Here is a 21,714-nt window from a genome sequence, read left to right as displayed (position 1 = left end):
ACAGAACAGCCAGGGCTGCACAGAGAAACCCTGTCCCAGAAAACAAGCAACATCAACAACAACAAAATTAAATACATTTAAAAAGCACCAGGATGTAGATCGCTGGCACGACCTTGGCCAAGTGTGCCCAAGGGCCAGAGTCCAATCCAAAAGACACTAAAAAGGGATGGGAGTAGCACGGGCTTATGTTCTCAGTCCTCAGGATGAAACTGAACCAGGGATATTATGAGTTCAGGTCCACCCTGGACTATGTAAGATAGTTCCAGATTTAAAAACAAAAACCAAAACCAAAACACGTAGGCAGCGGAGAGATGGCTCACCTGTTATGATGCCTATCACTCAGGCAAAGCGCAGGAATTTAATCACCAGCACCCAGATAAGTAGGCTCACCTGCCTAGAACTACAGCACCAAGAAATCAGATGCCTCTGGGCTCCACAGGCACCTACACTCACATACACATACCCTCAGAGACACACAGTAATATGTGTGTGTGTGTGTGTACATACATACATATATACATCTACATATAATTAAAGCCAAAACATTTTTGATCACGTAATCTTGGTCTTTTAACAACAACATGCCTCAATTTAAGTCAGATTCCGCACCAGAAAACATAAGTGGAGCACTCTAGCACGCGGGATGCAGAGGTACTGGTTGGCAGCAGACACAACTAGGGCCTCACTCCGAGCTCTCCTCATTCTTGGTGAATTCTAAGTTCTGTTAGGGAACACCTGTTGTACACTTGTTCAAGTTTTCAAATCCTAAACCAAACATGACGTCTTAACAACGGGCGTTTTCGGGTGCGTTCTACTAATACTGACTCCTGCCGGTCGCCGTCACCCAGCTGGTGACGCAACCCGACCTGCCCTCCGCTTGCAGTCGCCGGGATATCAAGATGGCGGCTCCCAGAAGCTGTGGTCTGTGGCGCTACTGCTGCCGCGGGTGGTCGCGGGCAGCGGGAGACTTCAGGCTCCCCGGGTTTCATAGATTCTGGCTCGGAGCCACGCCGAGTGCGCGGTCCTTGTCCGAAGAGAAGCGAGCCGCAGAAACGCACTTCGGGTTTGAGACTGTGTCGGAGGAGGAGAAAGGGGGCAAAGGTGACCGGGCCAGAGGGCGGATGGAGGGACCTGTCTGTCATCGATTTGATTTCCTTCACCCATCTGCGGGCTGATTTAACGTCCTGTTAGCCCTAGAGCTGTGGTCCTTACAGTCCTACAGTCCTGACTTCCGAGCAGTACCCAACTCCCAGACTCAACTTCCCACTACTGGAGTCTCATTTTCTGTAACTGGGGAGTGTTTCTTCTGTTTGTTGTTTTCGTTTTTCCAGGCAGGGTTTCTCTGTAGCTTTGGAGCCTGTCCTGGAACTGCCGTTTGTAGACTAGGCTGGCCTCGAACTCACAGAGATACACTGGGAATGCAGGCGTTTGAGAAGCTACACCACGCCACACACCCCCTTGTGTCCCTCAGTGTCAAGGTTGACGTGTGGAGATCACCTGCCTCTTGAGTGCTGGGATTAAAGACATGTGCCACCAAACCCGACTTGCCCACTCTTTTAAGCACAGCATGTCATCAGTTTCGAGGTTATATGCCAGGCGCCTTGTAGACATCCCTCCACCCCCATTTCTCACTTCAGTTTCCCACTAGTGGCTAATGTTAATCACTTTCTTAGGAAACAGTTAAACAAGAACTTGCAGAATTTAAGATGGTAGTCGGGTGGGGAACGGAGCTCAGTTGGTAGAGTGCTTGCCTCTCCCTTGCGTGGCTCAGTTCGATCGATAGAGCCCGGTAAATTGCGTGTGGTGGTGTAAACTTGTGATCCCAGGGAGGTGGATACAGGAGGGTTAGAAGTTCAAGGTAATTATCCACTATACCTCGAATTTGAAGCTAGCCTCAGATAGTGAGAGCCTGTCTCTACAGAGACAAATTTAAGACTACTAAAGTGGGAGAACTACTATTTTAACACCATTTGGTTTTCTGGCTACAGAGTCCCCATTCTTAGTTTCTTACTAAAGAAAGATACCATTCCCTCCCCTTAAAAAAATACACACATAAGTTGGGCTGTGGTGGTGCACGCCTTTAACCCCAACACTCCTTTAACCCCAGTGTCCGGGAGGCAGATGCAGGGGGATCTCTGTGAGTTCAAGGCCAACCTGGTCTACAGAGCAAGTTCCAGGACAGGCTTCAGAACTTCAGAGATAAACCCTGTCTCGAAAAATCAAAGCACACACCATACACACACACACACACACACACACACGAGCTAGAGGCAAGTGGATCTCTGTTAGTTCTAGGATAGCTAGAGCTACATAGTGAGAGACCCTATCGCAAAAAAAAAAAAAAAAAAAAAAGAAAGAAAGAAAGAAAATTGAATGTAGTGCCCATACTTATAATTCCAACATTCAGGAGGCTGTGGTAGTATCACAAGTTCAAGGCATCCTGGGCTACATATCAAGACCCTTCTTCAAAAATAAATAAATCAGAAAATGGGCTAGAGATAGATAAATCAATCAATCAAGGATCTAGAGAGATGGCTTAGCAGTAAAAGCGTTTGAGGACCCAGTTAATTCCCAGCGTTCACATGATGGCTCACAACTGTCCATAACAACACAGCCTGTGGGTTGCTATGACCCCTTTGGGGGTGGAACAGCCCTTTCAAAAGTGTCACCTAAGGCCGTCAGAAAACACAGATATTTACCTTATGATTCTTAGCAGTATCGAAATTACAGTTATGAAATAGCAATGAGATAATTTTTATGTTTGGGGTTACCACAGCAAGAGGAGTTAGTTGTATTAAGAGGTCAGAGTGTTAGGAAGATTGAGAACAACTGGTCTATATCCAGTCCCAAGGGATCTTAGATACCTTCTTCTGGCCTCCATGGACACCAGGCACTCATGTGGCACATAGACATATACGTGCAGGCAGATACTCATACACATAAAATAAAAATCAATGTATTTTAAGGGTTGGATGTCCTAGTGCACGCCTTTAATCCTAGCATTCGGGAGGCAGGTGGATCTCTGAGTTTGAGACGATCCTGGTCTACAAAGTCAATTTCAGGATAGCCAGGGATATTACATAGAGAAACCCTGTCTTGATAAAAACCATTATACAAACACACACACACACACACACACACACACACATATCATTCTTAAATATATATATATATAATACATATTAAATATAAGTATATATATTTAATACATATTAAATATCAATATATATATTTAAAAGCCCACAAATGGGATTTAGCTCATATTTTAAAGTTTAGCTTAAAACGTTTAAATCCTAAGAAAAATTCCAAACACTGAGAATAAAATTGTTTTAGTTTAATTAAAATGCACCAGGAGCAATTTGAACACTTTGCCCCTTTGTCATGGTGTTTATAATAGAGATTAAGCATGGGTCCTATGACTTGGCAAATTGCCTTTAACCCCTTTCTAAACTTTCTGTTGGGCATGAAGAGGTGACTTGTGTTCTCACCATCATGAAATACCTCTAAGAACCCCTTTAATGGAAATTCTAAAACAAATCTATTACATCTGTATTGATTTTGTGTGTGTGCGTGTCTGTGGGCTCCGGGGAGGTCAGAGGACAAATTTCAGGAGTCAGTTCTCTCCTTTGCCACATGGGTCTTATGGGTCAAACTCACATCTTCAGGCTTGGAGGCAGGTGCTCCACCGCTGAGCCCTCTCCCTGACCCTATGGCAGGTGCTCCACCCGCTGAGCCATCTCCCTGACCCTGTGGCAGGTGCTCCACCCGCTGAGCCATCTCCCTGACCCTCTAATTTTTATTTTCTACCACTTCTGAGTCATCTTGAACCCGGTTGCCACAATCCTTATGCCTCGCCCAGGTTAGAAAGTTTACCCTTACAAAGTTCCTCTGCTGTGGGTCTAGAGGCTCTTGGGCCAGCCACATCAGGGTCTGTGTCCCCACAGTCACCTCTTCTGCTTGTGACTGCACTGACACCATTCTCATTCTGCTCCACCATTTCTGTGATGAACTCTTTGTTGTTGCTATTGTTGTTTGCTTGCTTTTTGTTTTTTGGGGTTTTTTTTTTTTTGGCAGTGCTGGAGATTAAATTCAGGGCTTTAGTCACGCTCGCTAATCTTTACCCTTATTCCCCTGGTCACTCATCTTTGTTGCTCAATTTCCTCTTTCATTTATTTAAGTATACCAAATGGGTTTGTCACCAAGAGACAAGGACACAGTGGAAGTATTGTAGTCTGACATGAATGAGTGTACGCTGATTAACTGATCCATGATGACACACAGCAGCCTGCAGTCTATAAAGTAGATGACATAACTGGTTACTGATTATGACATATACTTCTTAATTTCGTAATGAGTCATGGAATAAAAACTGCCTGAAGCTTGTATTTCATGCTCACACTCACAGTTAATCCAGCACTGAGTTTGAATGGGGATGCTGGGCGTTAGGAAATAGGTTGGTTTCTCTAGTGAACCTTTAAGCATTTAATGCAGGGTGGTGTTGGGGTCTGCGGAAATCACTCGCTGATGGGCTTCTTACCTAGCATGTGCAAGACCCTGGGTTCAATCCCCAGCACCATGAGAAGGGAAACATAATGTTAAGGTGCATCTTAGGTTTAATGTTAAGCATTATGGCTTAGCATCACCTTGCAAAGACAGACACTTTCAAGAGGGAAAGCATCCCTTTGTTTCTTCCTTTAGATTTCCCCCACATCAGTCCCGTTGATAACTGTGTCTGTCTCATGCCAGTCTATCAGGTGTTTGAGAGTGTGGCCAAGAAGTATGACGTGATGAATGACATGATGAGTCTCGGCATCCATCGTGCTTGGAAGGATTTGCTGATCAGGAAAATGCACCCATTGCCCGGGACCCAACTGCTTGATGTGGCTGGAGGCACAGGTAATACCCTGCTTGGTGTCCTTGAAAAGGCTGAGTATCGTGTTAGACCTGTCTGCTGGTGAAGTGGCTACCGCACCTGCCATTTGGCTAGCGGTGGTGACTGAAGGATCCCTATGCTGCTGACTTCTGAATAGAGGGTAAGCGTGTCGCTCCAGGGCAGCTTCGTGCCTGGTGCTTTTTCTAAGAAAAGATTTTACCAACTAAAAAGTGTTCTGTGACATTTCATTATCTGAATGACTGCTTTATCTCTTTGGATTTTTGGTTTTTTGTATTTGAGACAGTGTAGCTCTGGCTGACCTTAAACTCCCTTTGTAACAACCCAAGCTGGCCTTAAAACTCCTTGCAGCCTGTGATCCTCCTGCTTCTGCCTCCCCAGTGCTGGGATTACAGGCCCAGGACACCATGCCCAGCTTGTTTTTTGTTTTGTTTTGTTTTTCCTCCTCAATGCTTGGGAGTAAACCATGGCTTCACAAGTACTGTAGAAAAATTTGTGTCATAAAGCTTTGCTCCAGCCTGTTTATCTTCCGTTTGGCCTTTAAACTCCTTTCCTTCTGTTTGGAGAAAGGCCTTTTCTCACACAACATAAGCTGTTCAGGACATCAGCTATTTAGGCTGCCTTCCTGCCTTATCCACTCCCACATCAGGCATCAAAGCATACTGTAGGCCTTTGTTCCTTATTGCACACTGAGCACCTGCAGAGAAAAATGCTAAGAATGTGTACATCTCTGCCTTTAATCTCAGCATTTGGGAGGCTGAGGCAAGAGAATCCAAGCCAGCCTGAATTCCATAGTGAATGTGAGGCCAGCCTGGGCTACAAATCAAGACCCTATCTCAAAAACCAAACAGATAGGGGCTGGAGCAATGGTTCAATGGTTAAGAGTAAACACGGCTCTTGCAGAGAGCTCTAGTTCAGTTCCCAGCACCCATGTCAAGTGGCTCACAACTGTCTGTAACTTTAGCTCCAGGGGTCCAACACCCTCTTCTGGACTCCACAGGCACTGCACTTATGTGCACAAACCCACACACAGATGCAAAAATACACATAATAGAAACAAAATCTTAAAAATAAATTAATATACCGGGAGGTGGTAGCACACACCTTTAATCCCAGCACTTGGGAGGCAAGGGCAGGCAGATCTCTTGAGTCTTGAGTACAAGGCCAGCCTGGTCTACAAATTGAGTTCCAGGACAGACAGGGCTACTCAGAGAGACCCTTTCTCAAAAAAAAAAAAAAAAAAGAACAAACAAATAAATAAACCTAATAAGAAAAGCAAACAATTAAGAGCTGGAGATGTGGCTTAGTTGGCAGAGAGCTTGCTTAGCATGCATGAATGCATGAAACTCTGGATTCAGTCCCCAGAACCACAGAAACCAGGATCGGCCATACACACTTACAGTCCAATCCTTCAGAAGGTGGGGGCCAAAGGAACAGAAACTGTCACCCTCTGCCACATAGCAAACTTGAGGACAACCTAGACAATGTGAACTCCCTTCCTGTCTAAAACAAAGCAGCAATAATAACACTGACAGAATGTGTGCTGGGTTGAGGTGTTGCTTGGTGGAAGAGCGCTTGCTTCGGCTCCTGCTTCAAACCCTTGGTAGCTACATGGCAGCTACAGATGCCAGGTGAGCTGCTGTTTCACTGTATTGTTTAGGGGATGATGACAAAGTCTGTGGGTTTGGTAGGCCTCACTGCCTAGTGGTCCATAGTCACATCTGTAGATTGGAACCTATAGATGCAGAGAGCCATTTTATACTACTTATATTACTTTTGTAGTTTTTTGTTTTTTAGAGAGGGTCTTACTATGTTGCCATGTCTGGCCTGGAACTTGCTATGTAGATCAGGCAGGCCTTTTTTTCTTTTTTTTTTTTTTTTTGGTTTTTCAAGACAGGGTTTCTCTGTGGCTTTGGAGCCTGTCCTGGAACTAGCTCTGTAGACCAGGCTGGTCTCGAACTCACAGAGATCCGCCTGCCTCTGCCTCCCGAGTGCTGGGATTAAAGGCGTGCGCCACCACCGCCTGGCCAGGCAGGCCTTTTAACACAAAGGTCCACGTGCCTCCCTAGTACTGGGCATGTGCCATCATAAGTGGCTTTTTTTTTTTGAGACAGGTCTCATGTATCACAGGCTAAATTTAAACGCATTACATAGCTCTCCTCCACTTCCCAAGTGCTGGGATTGCAGGCATGCACAGCCATGTTTGGTTATTTGGTGTATGCTCTGCTAGGTGTGGGGCCCCTTAATTTGTTCATGCTAGGCAAGCACTCTCCCCACTGAGCCTCACCTGCAGCCCTCAATGTGAAAATTACTTTAAACCCCAGTTGTGTGATGTATACATATAATCCCAGCACCCAGGAAGTGGAGGCATGAGTACTAGGACTTCAAAATCATCCTTAGCTACTTAGTGAACTCATGGCCAGACTGGGCTACATGAAACAGTATCAAATGAGAAAATAAGAAAGGAGGGAAGGAATGGATCTTCGTACCAAGAGCACCAGAGGAGCCCCCACCTTCAATGTTACTGTCACCATGACTACCAAGACGCTAGTCCTGCTGATAGGCAAAGAATGTGTCCACGGTGGTTTGATCAACAAGAATATTATGAAATGGCCTCCCACCTGCGGCGTTCCCAGTACTGACCTCATCTGTCCCCTTCCCCACCGCTCCCTTCAGCTTTTGCACCCTTTCTTTCCATACACACACATACCATTATTTTTTGAGCCATTACCCCATTTCCCTTATTGCTGCCAAAACCACATGGGCCGGGGGCTGGGGCTGGACAGACAGATACCTCCCCTTACCCATACCCCCTCCTGTGTGTGTTTGGAAAAAAAATTGTTTTTTTTTTTTTTCCTGAATAAAAAAGATTCTACTAACAAAAAAAAAAAAAAAAAAAAGGAGGGAAGGGAAGGAAGAAAAGAAGGAAGGAAGGAGAAAGGTTTAGTGTAACTCAGGCATGGTAGCATGCATCTATAGTCCCAGCTCAGGAGGCTATATCAGGAGGATCAGGAGTTGAAGGCCTGACAACACACCTAGACAACACGATGCATTCTTTTTGGGGGTGGAGGGAGGAACGGTTCTGTTGAAAGGAGCAGAAGCGGCCTTCCTCCATCACATGCCTCGTGCCTCTGCTCTTTGGGGCTTTGGATACTTTTTGCTTGGTTTCATTCTTATCTGTCCTTCTGTTGGCTTCCCGCAGGTGACATTGCATTCCGGTTCCTTCGTTATGTTCAGGCACAGCATCAGAGGAAACAGAGGAGACAGTTACGGGCTCAGCAAAATTTATCCTGGGAAGAAATTGCCAAAAAGTACCAGAATGAAGAGGACCCCTTAGGTGGTTCACTCGTCACGGTCTGTGACATCAACAGGGAGATGCTAAAGGTTGGAAAGCAGAAAGCCGTGGACCAAGGACATACAACCGGTGAGTCCCTCAGCCGACGCAGCATTGTTTGCCGGCTTCGGAAGTAAGGCGATGCACATCAGTTCTCAAGTGTTTATGGTCCAGCCACTGGCCGTGTAACCAGTCAGCAGGGACTGAAGATGGTGGCTGAGCCCTGCTTATAGGTGGTTCCAGAATTGGAACAACGGGCTAAGCTTGGTGGGCGGTGCTGTGTGGCCCAAAGAGCTTAAGGATCCTCTTTTTTGTTGTTGCAGTTTTTCTTTTTTAATCTGTATAATGTTTAGATTGCATATATGTCTCTGCAGTATGTGGGTGCCTGGTGCCTGCAGAGGGCAGAAGAGGGCATCAGATCTAGAACTGAAATAACAGATGCTTGTAAACCTGCTGGGTGCTGGGAATCAAACTCAGGCCCTCTGGAAGAACAGCTGGTGCTCTTAACCGCTGCGCCCTCTCTCCAGCCCAGTCATCTCTCCAGCCCCATTGTTACTTTTTAAAATTATGTTTTTATTTATGGGGGCTAGAGGAGATTATACTGGTGCCATAGCACGTGTGTGGAGGTCAGAAGACAACTTGTGGGAGTTGGTTCTTGCCTTCCACCACGTGGGTCCTGGGAACTGGGCTATGTTGTCAGGGTTGGCAGCAAGCACCTCTACCCACTGAACCATCTCATGCTCTAAAAATCTTCAAGTTGTTGGTTTTGTTGTTGCTTTTTTTGAGACAGGGTCTTAACTGTATAGCCTTGGCTAGCCTGAAACTCACTCTGTAGACCATGCTGGCCTTGAATTCATAACAGGAGCTTCTTAAGTCACACAATTTTCTTTTCCTTCCTTTTTTCTTTCTTTCTAAAAACCTTTTTAAGTACTGGAGATTGAACCCAGGTTCTTGCACATGCTGACTATGTTACCCTGCCACTGATTTTACATCTGACCATTGAATATTTCAAAATACTTGCCCTAGACAACCAAGCTTCATACCTTTGGAGCCTGTCCTGGAACTCACTTTGTAGACCAGGCTGGCCTTGAACTCAGAGATCTGCCTGCCTCTGCCTCCTGAACCCTGGGATTAAAGGTGTGTGCCACCACCAACGACTTGTAATACATACTTTTTTTTTTCAAGACAGGGTTTCTCTGTAGCTTTGGAGCCTGTCCTGGAACTAGCTCTTGTAGACCAGGCTGGCCTCGAATTCACAGAGATCTGCCTGCCTCTGCCTCCCGAGTGATGGGATTAAAAGCATGCGCCACCACCACCCGGCTGCAGTACATACTTTAATTCCAGAATTTGGAAGGCAAAAGCAGGTAGACCTTTGTGAGAGCTCTATGTAGTGAGTTCCCAACCAGTTCAGGCTAAGCAGTGAAACCATCTCAAACAAACAACAAAGCTTGCCCTCTTGACTTAGCTCTCCGGGACTGCCAGACTGCCCTCTTCTGTGCCTTTAAGGCAGTGCAGGCAGCCAGAGAGACAAGGGCATGTCACAAAGAAGGTCCTCTGTCAACACTCTGGGCAATGTCAGCATTTCTCTGTCCTCCCTCCCACTTGAATGTCTGGTTTTTTTAGGCCGATTATTCTCTTCCTCCTCCTCACACATCAAGAAGAAGCTGCCTAGACGAACTACAGCCCACTTGGCTTTCATGATGAGGGACTCCTTTGTTCGCTATCCACGCTAGCCAGAAGGCAGTCTCTGGACAAAGACACTAGCGTTTTACTCCAACTGATAAATGCATTTCCTTTGTCTGGTGCTCAGCCATAGAGAACAGAAAACAAACAGTGAAATGATAGGTAATGTTCCATTTCTGGAGCCATCTCCTCTACAGTGTGGCTATGAACCTGCTTAGAAATTCGCTATTGTTGGAGACAAAATGTCACATTATCCAGGCTAGCAGCTAGGGCTGGTCCTGAGCCCCTGATAGTCAGTTCTACCTCTACTTGCCTGATTAAGCAATGAAAAGTAAAGCCACTTACGGTCTTTAAGCTAGGGGCTGGAGAGATGGCTTGGTGACTGAAAGAGCAGACGGTTCTTGCAGTGGGTTCCCAACATCCAAATGGCAGTTTACAACTGCCTGAGACTCAGGTTCCAGGGCTCCAGCACCCCCTTCTGACTTCTGTGGGCTCTTGTACATGTGTGGTGCACTTACATACACTCAGTCACACATACACACAGAAACAAACAACAAAAATCCTTTGAGCTAAATGGTTGGAATCTGTCCTTTGCTGACATTATTCCAGATGTAGTCAATTAGGCGGAAACTCTTTTGGGAGGAAGTGTCAGGTGGGTCTGAGTTCAAGGGCAGCCTGCTCCACAGAGGGAAGCAAAATGTTCTGATGTTCTGATGACCAAACAAGGAGGTTGGTTTTATGAAAAGATAAAGACTGGAGAAAACAGAAGGGAAGAATCAAAAGCCAACTGGCTGCTTCAGACTCTCTGTCTTTGTAAACGAGTCCAGAAGGGCATGAGTGGCTATCAGCGGAGTGTTTCTTTCTTTCTTTTTGTAGGAGTAAAGTCAGAGGGCCTGTGCTAGTCCTCAAGTTTCACAGGTCATTTTCCACATGGATGTAGGAACTTGAGCACAAGACATCCACCGTAATTTTCAGTCTGGTCTCTTGGACCTAGTGTAAGAGCATAATCCAAAATAGTGGCCTCCCATAATGTTTATTTGACAGTGTTGGAGTTTTTATATTAATTTCCGTTGTGTGCCTATATGTGTGTGTATAAATGTGTTTTTGTGGAGATCAAAGAACAGTTTGTAAGAAATGGTTCTCTCCTTCCCCCATGTAGTTTTGTTTTTGTTTTTTTGTTTTGTTTTGTTTTTTTAGTATTTCGAAACAGGGTTTCTCTGTAGCTTTGGAGCCTGTCTTGGTACTAACTCTTGTAGACCAGGCTGGCCTTGAACTCACAGAGATCCACCTGCCTCTGCCTCCCAAGTGCTGGAATTAAAGGCGTGCGCCACCACCACCCAGCTCCCCCATTAGGTTCAAACTCAGGTGTCAGTCTTAGCACCAGCACCTTTTCCTAGGAGCTGCCTTGCTGGTCCTTAGTAAATGGAATCGAAGTCACTGTCCTTCAGGACACAGCTATACTGATGAGGAGCCATTGTCGTTTGAATTTAGAACCAGACCAATCACTCAGACCTATAATTCCAGATATTTGGGAGGCTGATGCGGGAGAATCAAAAATTCAAGGTCAGCCTGGTCTTGAGTGAGTTTGTTTTATGGTCAGTCTTGAATAATTTAGTTAATAAAAAGTTGAAAGAAAGTTGGAGCTGGGTGGTGGTGGTAGGTGACTGTCTGTGAGTTCAAGGCCAACCTGGTCTACATAGTGAGTTCCAGGACAGCCAGGGCTACCCAGACAAACCCTGTCTTGAAAACTATTTTTTTTAAAAAAAAGTAGTAAGTAAAACCTTAAAGCCATAACTCTTTATCACAGTGCTAACTATGAAGCACTTGGTTGGGAAAACATTGCTTTAAGGTAGGGCCAGATATGTAGTGCAATGGCAGCATTTGCCCAGCACACAGAATGCCCAGGGTTTGATCTCTAGCGCTGAAACAGAAATGCTGCTGGGTAGCTGTCCCCACATAAATTAGTGGGTGTTTGTTTGTTTTTCTTTTTTTTTAAATATTTATTTATTTATTTATTATGTATACAATATTCTGTCTGTATGCCTGAAGGCCAGATGAGGGCGCCAGACATCTTTACAGATGGTTGTGAGCCACCATGTGGTTGCTGGGAATTGAACTCAGGACCTTTGGAAGAGCAGGCAATGCTCTTAACCACTGAGCCATCTCTCCAGCCCTTGTTTGTTTTTTCTAGACAAGGTTTCTTTTTTTTTTTTTTAAGATTTATTTATCTTATTATGTATACAGTATTCTCAGTATTCTGTCTGCATGTATGCCCGCAGGCCAGAAGAGGGCACCAGATCCAATTACAGATGGTTGTGAGCCACCATGCGGTTGCTGGGAATTGAACTCAGGACCTCTGGAAGAGCAGGCAATGCTCTTAACCACTGAGCCATCTCTCCAGCCCTAGACAAGGTTTCTCTGTGTAGCTTTGGAGCCTGTTCTGGAACTTTCTCTGTAGACCATGCTGGCCTTGAACTCACAGAGACCTGCCTGCCTCTGCCTCCCAAGTGCTGGGATGAAAGGTGTGCGCTATCACTGCCCTGCTATAAGTTAGGTTTTTAAAATTGGAGGACACCAGTGAAGGCAGCCAGGAATACAGTGGAGAAGGCAGGTGTTTTCTGACACCGAATCTATAGTCTCCATGACACCAAATGTAGCAGACTTTCTCAGACCGCCAGCCCCTAAATCATGACATGGAGACTTATTATTAGTTATGAATGCTCGGCCTTTCGCTTATGTTTGTCCCACTAGCTCTTATAACTTAGTTTAACCTGTTTCTATTCATCTACATTTTGACTTGGTGCTTTTTAACCTTTCTTTCATTCTGTATGTCCTACTCCATGTCTGTCTGGCTGGTGTCTCCCTCATTTCCTCTCTCATTCTCTCTTCTCTTCTCCCTCCTACTTATTCTCTCTGCCTGCCAGCCCTGCTTATTGCTCTACTGCCTGGCTATTGGCCATTCAACTTTTTATGAGACCAACCAGGTGCCTTAGGCAGGCAAGGCATCACATCTTTACATCGTTAAACAAATGCAGCATAAACAAATGTAACACATCTTTACATAGTTAAAGTAATATTCCACGACAACCAAACAGTTCTTGAATTCTCTCACTTCAACTCTGGCATTACCCAGACTTTGCATCATGGGCTCTATGCCACTGGACTCCCACCCCCACCACAAGGCCACACACATTGATGCCTAGGGCACTTACACTTTTGTTTGGCTTCCTACAGAATCCTCAAATTCACTACTTCTGTGGTGCGGTGGGAAATAGCTACCTAGACCTAGACTTATATCCAGAACTGGTTTTGTCTTCCAGGACTTGCATGGGTACTGGGAGATGCTGAAGAACTGCCCTTTGATGATGACAAATTTGATGTTTACACCATTGCTTTTGGGATCCGGAATGTCACACACATTGACCGGGTATGAATAGATCTAGCATCCCTGGGATGCATGTGATTTTCAGGATAGCAGTTCCCCTGGAGTGGAGCTATCCCAGGTGAAGACAGGGAAGATTCTTTTCTGGGCCCAGTAGTTAAGAGGAGTGACTATTTAAACTTAGAGGTTTCTTCCTCCTCTTTCTCATCTGTGTGTGTGTGTGTGTGTGTGTGTGTGTGTGTGTGTATGGTGTGTGTATGCTGGTATACTGGCCCTGAGAAGCATGACTTTTATATGGGTGCTGAGGATTTGAACTTAGGTTCTCTTCCTTCCACAGCAAGTGCTCTTACCCACTGAGCTATCTCCATAGCTCTTCTCTTAAAAAAAAAAAAAATATATATATATATATATATATTTTATTGATGTATATATGTATGTACCTTTGTGAGTCTTTATGCACTGTGTCATGCAAGTGCTCTTGGAGACCAGAGAATGTTGGATCTTCTGGAGCTGGAGTTACAGGAAGTTAGAAGCCATCTGATATGGGTATTGCAAACTGTAACCTGGGTCCTCTGTGTGAGCAGTAAGTGCTCTTAACCACTGAGCCATCTCTCCAGCCCTAGGGCTTTTTTGTTTCTTAGTTGCCACAATGTTAAGCCAGAACCAGTTCTTGGTTGCTCGGGTTGGCACTGACATTCTCTTCATGGTTGGACCATGGCATTTCCTGTTTCCTTTTGTGAAGCTGTGTGAGTTTGCAGGTCAGAGGCGTGCAGACACAGAAAGAGGCACTCAGATGCTGTACAGGCAGAAGGGAACATCATGGTTCCAGTATAGCGGGAAGAGAATGCTCATAGCTCAATAGGATTCAACTCTTCATTTCCTCCTGAACATTCTGTCAAACATTTAAAGACTATATGCAAGAAACTGGCTTCTTTTCTGTGTTGTGGGCCCCCACTGTCTGACCCCTCTATTCCTAGGCAAGACTTTCTTTGTAGGGATTGCTCTGGTCTGAATAGTACTCTCCAAGAGACCTGAGGGTAATGCTGTTGAGAGGTGCTGTGGACCTTTAGGTGCCTGTGGAAACCCCATAGGTCAGTTGAGTGTGCTCATGCCTCCTGGCGGTTAGGGGCCTTGAGCTGTCTAGCCTGTCTAGCATTTCTCTAAGCCTTCTTCCTTCCCTGCCCTTCTCTCCCTATCCTGTTTTTATTTTTCTCTCTCTCCCTTACTTCCCCCTCTTTCTGCCACCTCTATCCCTTTCTCTATTTTATTACTTGGAAACCAAAATCAAAAGTGCCAGGTAAATGCACTTGCTACCAGACCTAATGGGTTGAGTTCAGTCCAGGAAATACACGGTGGAAGAATCAACTCCTGCAAGTTGTTCTCCACGTGCATGCTCATGTGCGCATACACACATGCACACTCATATATAGGTGTAGGTATAGATATAGAGAGAGTGTGTGTGTGTGTGTGTGTGTGTGTGTGTGTGTGATTTGTTTTTGAGACAAGGTTTCCATATATAGTCCTGACATAGAACTTACTGTCTGTGACTTCATGTGTAGACCAGGCTGCCCTTGAATTCAGAGCTTCACCTGCTTCTGCCTCCCAAGTGTTGGGATTAAAGGTATGTATCACCACACCCAGCTATATTTTTTAATTTAAAAAAAAGCACTTTGGGGCTGGAGAGATGGCTCAGAGGTTAAGAGCATTGCCTGCTCTTCCAGAAGTCCTGAGTTCAATTCCCAGCAACGACATGGTGGCTCACACCCATCTGTAATGAGGTCTGGTGTTCAAAAACACTGTACTCATAATAAATACATCTTTAAAAGAGAAAATAAAAGAAATGTAAACATAGGGAGCTGGAGAAATGGTTCAATGATTAAGAGCACTGGCTGCTCTTCCAGAGGACCCGGGTTCAATTCCCAGCAGCCACATGGCAGCTCACAATTGTCTGTAACTCCAGTTCCAGGGGATCTGACACCTTCACATCAATGTACATAAAGTTAAATAAATTAAAAAAAACAACAACAACTCTCTCTGAAGAGACAAATTAATCATGTAAATAATTACTTTGCTACTATGAAGGGAAAATTTTCCGTCTTTTCCACATTCTGCACTATTTGTGACACCAGGCGTGGGCACATAAGCCTCTGCAAACGGCCACATGATTGCCCTCCAGTTAGTTAGGATACTAGCTACTGGGACGTCCATAGATTCCTCCAGGCTAAGGTTCCGTCCACTAAACTGCACTCCAGTTCAGATATAATTTCTCCCTGGCTACAGGCCAGAGGGTCTTTGCCACCCTCTCTCTGGGTTTGATAATTTGCTAGAATGTAGTTTCCTAAGCCAAGCATGTCAACATATACAGCAATTACAGGATCTGGGAGGCTGAGCTAGAGTTGCAGGCCAGTCTTGGCTGTATAGCTAGAGCCTATCTTTGTTGCCGTTGTTTTGGTTTTTGTGGGCTTGTTTTGTCTGTTTTGGAGAAAAGGTCTCATGTTGTTACCGTGGCTGGCCTTAGACTCATTATGTATGCTTCTGGCTGTAGCGTGCTAGGATTAAAAAAGGCACATGTCTCCTGGCCTGATAGATCCTATTTAAAACAACCAAGGCTAAGTATTACTGCTTCTTGTATGAGAGTTTGTCTCAAAAAATAAAACAAAAACTCACCTTATTTGTAGTTGGAGGCTGCCCAGACCCAAAATAATCACACAGGAACTGTATTAATTAAAACACTGCTTGCCCAATCACTTAGGCGTATTGCTAGCTAGCTCTTACATCTTAAATTAACCTGTCTTTATTAATCTATGTATCTTCACCATGAGGTCGTGTGTAGAAATGACCAGGCTAGCTAAGGATAAAACAATTATATTTATTATAAGGGGGAAACTAATGAAATAGGAAACGAGAAATCCAAGCACATTCCTGTGGGAAAAGGTGCAGGGAGCATGCACACAGAGGTGCACACCTTTTATCCTGGGACTCAGCGAAGCCACGCCTTAACTAAGACCCACCTCTTAAAGACAGTTGGCTAACAAGGTTCCCCATTAGTTGTGGCCTACTGAAGGGAGTCTTTCTCCTGCAGCTACATGGCTTCTCTCTGACTCTGCCTATTTTCTCCCAGCATTTAGTTTAGTTTTCCTGCCTAGCTCTATACCACCCTGCCTTTGCCCAACCAGCTTCTTTATTCATTAACCAATAAACACAAAACATATACAGAAGGACTTCCCACATCACTTCTTTGTTGCTTCTTGACTTCAAGGTGAAGGTGAGCAGTTTACCATCCTGTACCTCTTCACCAGAGTCTGCAGGCAAAGGTCTACCCTGTTCCAGCCTGGAACCTATCAGATTGTAAGTGAGAACGAACCCTTCTCTCTGCTGCTCTGTGCAGTTTGTAGTGGTGCTAGGCAGCCAGCACCCACTCTGTAGCTTGGTTTTTATGGCCATCCCTTTCTCTATAAAAGGTTTATTATATGCTCTGACTGAAACATGTTTTTGCCTGTTGTTGTGGCTTACACCTGTGATATGGCACTCAGAAGGCAGAAGCAGGAGCATCATTGCAAGTTTAAGGCCACAGGAGTCTTATGTGATGAGTTCTTGTCCTGTAGCCAGACCCAGTAACAACTGTATCTTACAAAAACAAAAAAGTAAGATTAAAATGAAATACTTTTGAATAAGATCAAAGTTGAAGATTGTGTCAGTGATAACCTCACACTCACCTCCCAGCATTTGGTGCCTTTTAAGTGTGTCTGTTAAATTGGGTGTGCTGGCAATGTCTATAACCCCAGTGCTTAGGAAGGACTGGGGAGATGGCTCACCCAGTAAAGTGCTGGCTATACAAGCAGGAGGAGCTAACTGTGGGGCACACATTTTCAGTCTGCACTCAGGAGGCAGAGGCAGGCGGATCCCTGATTTCGAGACCAGCCTGGTCCATAGAGCAAGTTCCAGGGAAAAGGCCAGGTGTGTACTGGGGTTGCAGTTAAGTGGCAGAGAATTTGTCTAGCATGTGCAAGGCCCTGAGTTCAGTCTTCAGAAACACGTACACACAAGTACACACACGCACACATAAATCAGTGATTTTGTATGTGTCTGTGTTGCTTAAGAGCTTTTTATAGATACTCATTAGTAGTCTCATTAAGTTAGGCTGGCCTTGTGTGGTCTCCCAAGTAGCTGGGGTTATAGGCCTGAGCCATTGGTTGGGCTTATGTGGTGATTTTTCTCCATGTTATCACATAAAACTCTTAGTTCCTTCTTTGACAATAGCTAAGTAGGTTGTATTTGTGCAGATTTCCCATGATGTTCACCAGGCTCTCTGTAGACCAGGCTGGTCTCGAACTCACAGAGATCCGCCTGCCTCTGCCTCCCAAGTGCTGGGATTAAAGGCGTGCGCCACCATCGCCCGGCTCACCAGGCTCTCAATGGGTAAAGTTGTGCTGCATTCTGTGCCATATAGAATGAATGATCCACATATGTGTCGTTTTCTGTCATATTCCTTTAATTAAAATTGTTATGTTGGAGTCTGGAGAGATAGCTCAATGGCTGCTCTCCCAGAGGACCCAGGTTTCCATTCCCAGCATCCACATGGCAGCTCACACCTGTGTCTAACTTTAGTTCCAGAGGATATGATGCCCTCTTCTGCCCTCTGCAAGCACCGGCACACAAGTGGTGCACAGATACACGCGCACTGTGGCTCTAATGCATGATTCTAAGCTTCATCTTCATGGAGCTGTGCCCGTCTGCCTGATCAGCAACTTTCTCTAGTCCCAGGGCAGCAAGTGCCTGAACATGGGGTAATTTCTGCATTATAAATCCTAAGGATGTAAAAGGGAATTTATGGGGAATGTTTCATTCAGTGCACATAGAAACTAAACGAGCCTCTGACCCTTGGAATTGTGGAGAGGTCTGCTGAGGATTTTCTTCTTGCTCTTTCTCTTAGGCACTCCAGGAAGCCCATCGGGTCCTAAAGCCAGGAGGACGGTTTCTCTGTCTGGAGTTTAGCCAAGTGAATGATCCCCTCATATCCAGGTTAGCATTGATAGCAGAGCTTTATGAACTTGTCTAGCTAAAGGCTCCCCACCCCAAAATAGAAAATAACCAGTAAGCTACAGGCGTCTGACTTTGTGAGTTCAGAGGCACCAAGGGGCAGGGATTCTTGAAAAGGTCAGTGAGTTCTTAGTGAAAATGCTTGGACCAGAAGAGCCTCAGCAAACACCCAGAGGCCATGCTAGCCCACACGGTTCATTTTATTTGACTCATATGGTATTTTTGTTTGTTTGTTTTTGTTTTTGTTTTTCGAGACAGGGTTTCTCTATGGTTTTGGAACCTGTCCTGGAACTAGCTCTTGTAGACCAGGCTGGTCTCGAACTCACAGAGATCTGCCTGCCTCTGCCTCCCAAGTGCTGGGATTAAAGGTGTGCGCCACCACCGCCAGGCTCACTCATATGGTATTTTAAGAAATTTAATCCTAGGTGTGGTGGCTTATACCTGTAATTCTAGCACTCAGGAAGCTGAGGCAGGAGGATCACTTCAAGTTTAACCCTTGCTTGTGTCTGTATGAGTTCAGGCCAGACTAGTCTACAGAATGAATAAGATTATCTCAAACCCACCAGCTAGCTAAAAACGTAAAATTAGGAAATTAACATGAAACCTGGATTTCCAGCTTCACTGGAAAACATGAGATGTGTCACTGCTTGGTAGGGTGTACTCCTCCACACAGGCGTCAGAGGCAGTTAACTGCCTTTCCTCCAGTTTTACACAGCCGTCACTCCCTGTGGGCCTCTTGGCCTTGCTCTTGGCCTACTTGCCTTGTTTCAGTCACTTGCTTGACCCCTGTAGACATCTGAGTCAGCGACTCCTGGCTTGCACTGTCCCACTTACTATCCCCCCCCCCCCCACACACACACACAGTTTCTCTGTAGCTTCGGAGCCTGTCCTGGAACTAGCTCTTGTCACCAGGCTGGCCTCGAACTCACAGAGATCCGCCTGCCTCTGCCTCCCAAGTGCTGGGATTAAAGGCATGTGCCACCACCGCCCGGCTCTCCACTTAATATTAAGGAATTGATCCAAGCACATTTTTGTAAAGATTGTTTGTTTGTTTTGAGACAGGGTCTCACTATGTAGCCCTGGCTGTCTGTCATGGAACTCTCTAGATAGACCAGGCTGGCCTTAAACTCAAAGAGATCTGCCTGCCTCTGCCTTGCAAGTGCTGAGATTAAGTGTGTGCACTACCATGCCTGGCTACAGAGAGCATTCTTAACCGCTGGGCTATCTCCCCTAGCCCCACACTTTTCTTTATGTTATTGGTACAGGGAATACACCCAGAATCCACTCTAATCTTAATCTTTGCCCCTTTTTTAAATTTTTTTTTTTTTAGGCTTTATGATCTGTACAGTTTCCAGGTCATCCCTGTCATTGGGGAGGTCATTGCAGGAGACTGGAAGTCCTATCAGTACCTTGTGGAAAGTATTCGGAAGTTCCCAAATCAGGTACAGAGCTTTTGTAATTTACAGCCAACACCCTGAGATCGAAACCCAAGCATCCCATGTGCTTCTCTTGTGTTTCAGGAAGAATTCAAGGAGATGATTGAAGATGCAGGCTTTCAGAAGGTGACCTATGAAAACCTGACAACAGGAATCGTGGCCATTCATTCTGGCTTCAAACTTTAGCTCCTTTCTGTGTGCAACACAAACCGGTTGTTTGAGCGGAGGTCTGGAGCTGGAAGATAATCTCCCCGATGAGACGGTAGCTGAGCATCTCTCTTCTCTTGAAGGCCATCAAACCTTGGATTCATGTTCTGCATTGACCAGTCTCAAAAAGGAAGAAACAAACCCCTGCTGACTTTTGCAGCTCTCATTAGTAGCTGTCCGGGCCACCAGGGCCTTCTCCCAGAAGTGTCTCGTCTGGTTTTGCTGAACTCCTGCTAACACTTGGCTGTGCAGTGTGGAGTCAGGTAAAACCAGCACTCACACAGTACTGAAACTTTCTCATAGCTCGTCTGTCACAGATGCCTTCCAGAGGGATAATGGATCACTGGAACCCAAGGATGGTTTGAACCAGCCCTTCAGACTAGTGTTGAATCTAGGGCTAAAAGCCCAGGTCCACGTCAGAATGCTGGCAATATTAGAACCCTGGGCTGGTGAGGTGCTCAGCGGTGAGCACATACTAGACTAACCAGGTGCTGAAGGTGCGGTTCAGTGGGAGAGCACATGCTTAGCCTGTTGAGGGCTTGGGTTTGGTTCTCATCACCAGAAGCAAACAAGCAAAAGTAGGATTTTGTAAAGCAGTAAAGTTTACATTGTGGGTACTATTTGTCCCTTTTTCTTGGGGGAGGTGAAACAAAGGCAGTGCATGTCAGCATCCTTCTGTCAGTCTTGTCACCAGGCACCATCCTCGTGTCCATCAGGAAAGCAGTCTTAGTAAACGGGGCTTGTCAGAATACATTTATACATGTTTATAGTAAAAAGAAAGAAGAGAGTGGGGAAGGAAATAATTTATAACAGGGTTGGGGGATGACTCAGTGGGTAAGTGCACTCGCTATGCTTGCAAATTGAAGTTTGATTCTGTGGTTCACAACCATCTGTAGCTTATGCTAGGGGACCCAATGCCTCTTTTGACCTCTGTGGGCACTGTGCACACACATACATGCAAACAGTGATACACATAAACAGTAAAACAGATATAAATCTAAAGAATACATGTACTTATGAGCCTTGAATGATGGCACAAAACTGCAGCCTCAGCACCCAGGTGGCTGGAGGACGGCTGCAGGCTGAAGCCAAGTCTGCACAGCAGGCTCCAGGCCAGCTAGGGCTGCGCACCGAGCTCATGCTTACCTCAAAAAACTTAACAGACCATTACTACAGGCTGCCCCTTCGGCATTCCTTATGGGTCTAGGCAGAGCATGTACTGTACAGTCCAGTGTGATGCTAAGAGGCTTCACGTGTATTTTGAACATGACGTTTATTTAGTATCAAGTCTTGCTAAGAAACTGCAGAAGCTGGGCGGTGGTGGTGCATGCCTTTAATCCCAGCACTTGGGAGGCAGAGGTAGATGGATCTCTGTGAGTTCAAGGCCTGCCTGGTCTTCAGAGTTCCAGGACATCCAGGCTACACAGAGAAACCCTGTCTCCAAACACAAAATCAAGACAACAACAAAATAAATAGAGCTACAGCACACTAGGAGTCACTAACAGATCACATAAGACCTTGTCTGTCTCCAAATGGCTCCCAGACAGCCAACTGCAGATGTCTCAGAACAGCAGGAAAGAGCAGCTGACATGCTAAACTACATTTTTTTTCTCAGCCAGCTGGAGACTATTGGCTTTTACATTAACAGGAAGGAGCAGGCACTGATAATCCATAAACCATCCAGCCAATTTTATTTCTATAAGCAACATGTTTTCTTGCATCTGAACCTGAAAATGAAAGT

The 21,714-nt window shown here is 45.4% G+C and overlaps 1 protein-coding gene across 1 annotated transcript; it reads left to right on the top strand.

Moving 5' to 3' along the window:
• The first annotated feature begins 859 nt into the window (after positions 1-859).
• On the top strand, positions 860-20,590 carry Coq5 (coenzyme Q5, methyltransferase). Its single transcript, XM_075982342.1, has 7 exons — positions 860-1,101; positions 4,747-4,896; positions 8,094-8,315; positions 13,229-13,335; positions 18,224-18,312; positions 19,661-19,772; positions 19,851-20,590. Exons 1-7 carry the CDS (start codon positions 900-902, stop codon positions 19,950-19,952), a joined length of 984 nt encoding a protein of 327 aa, XP_075838457.1. The 5' UTR covers positions 860-899; the 3' UTR covers positions 19,953-20,590.
• The last annotated feature ends 1,124 nt before the right edge of the window (positions 20,591-21,714 follow it).

Source organism: Microtus pennsylvanicus, chromosome 1 (genome assembly GCF_037038515.1).
Source record: "Microtus pennsylvanicus isolate mMicPen1 chromosome 1, mMicPen1.hap1, whole genome shotgun sequence".
Lineage (NCBI taxonomy): Eukaryota > Metazoa > Chordata > Mammalia > Rodentia > Cricetidae > Microtus > Microtus pennsylvanicus.
This window is presented reverse-complemented; position numbering and strand designations above follow the sequence as displayed.

Excerpts from the sequence above, each read along its gene's own strand:
- Coq5 (XM_075982342.1), top strand. The coding sequence starts at position 900 with ATGGCGGCTCCCAGAAGCTGTGGTCTGTGGCGCTACTGCTGCCGCGGG. Across the intron at positions 8,316-13,228 it reads GGACCAAGGACATACAACCG|GACTTGCATGGGTACTGGGA; the intron begins GTGAGTCCCTCA and ends TTTGTCTTCCAG. Across the intron at positions 13,336-18,223 it reads ATGTCACACACATTGACCGG|GCACTCCAGGAAGCCCATCG; the intron begins GTATGAATAGAT and ends TCTTTCTCTTAG.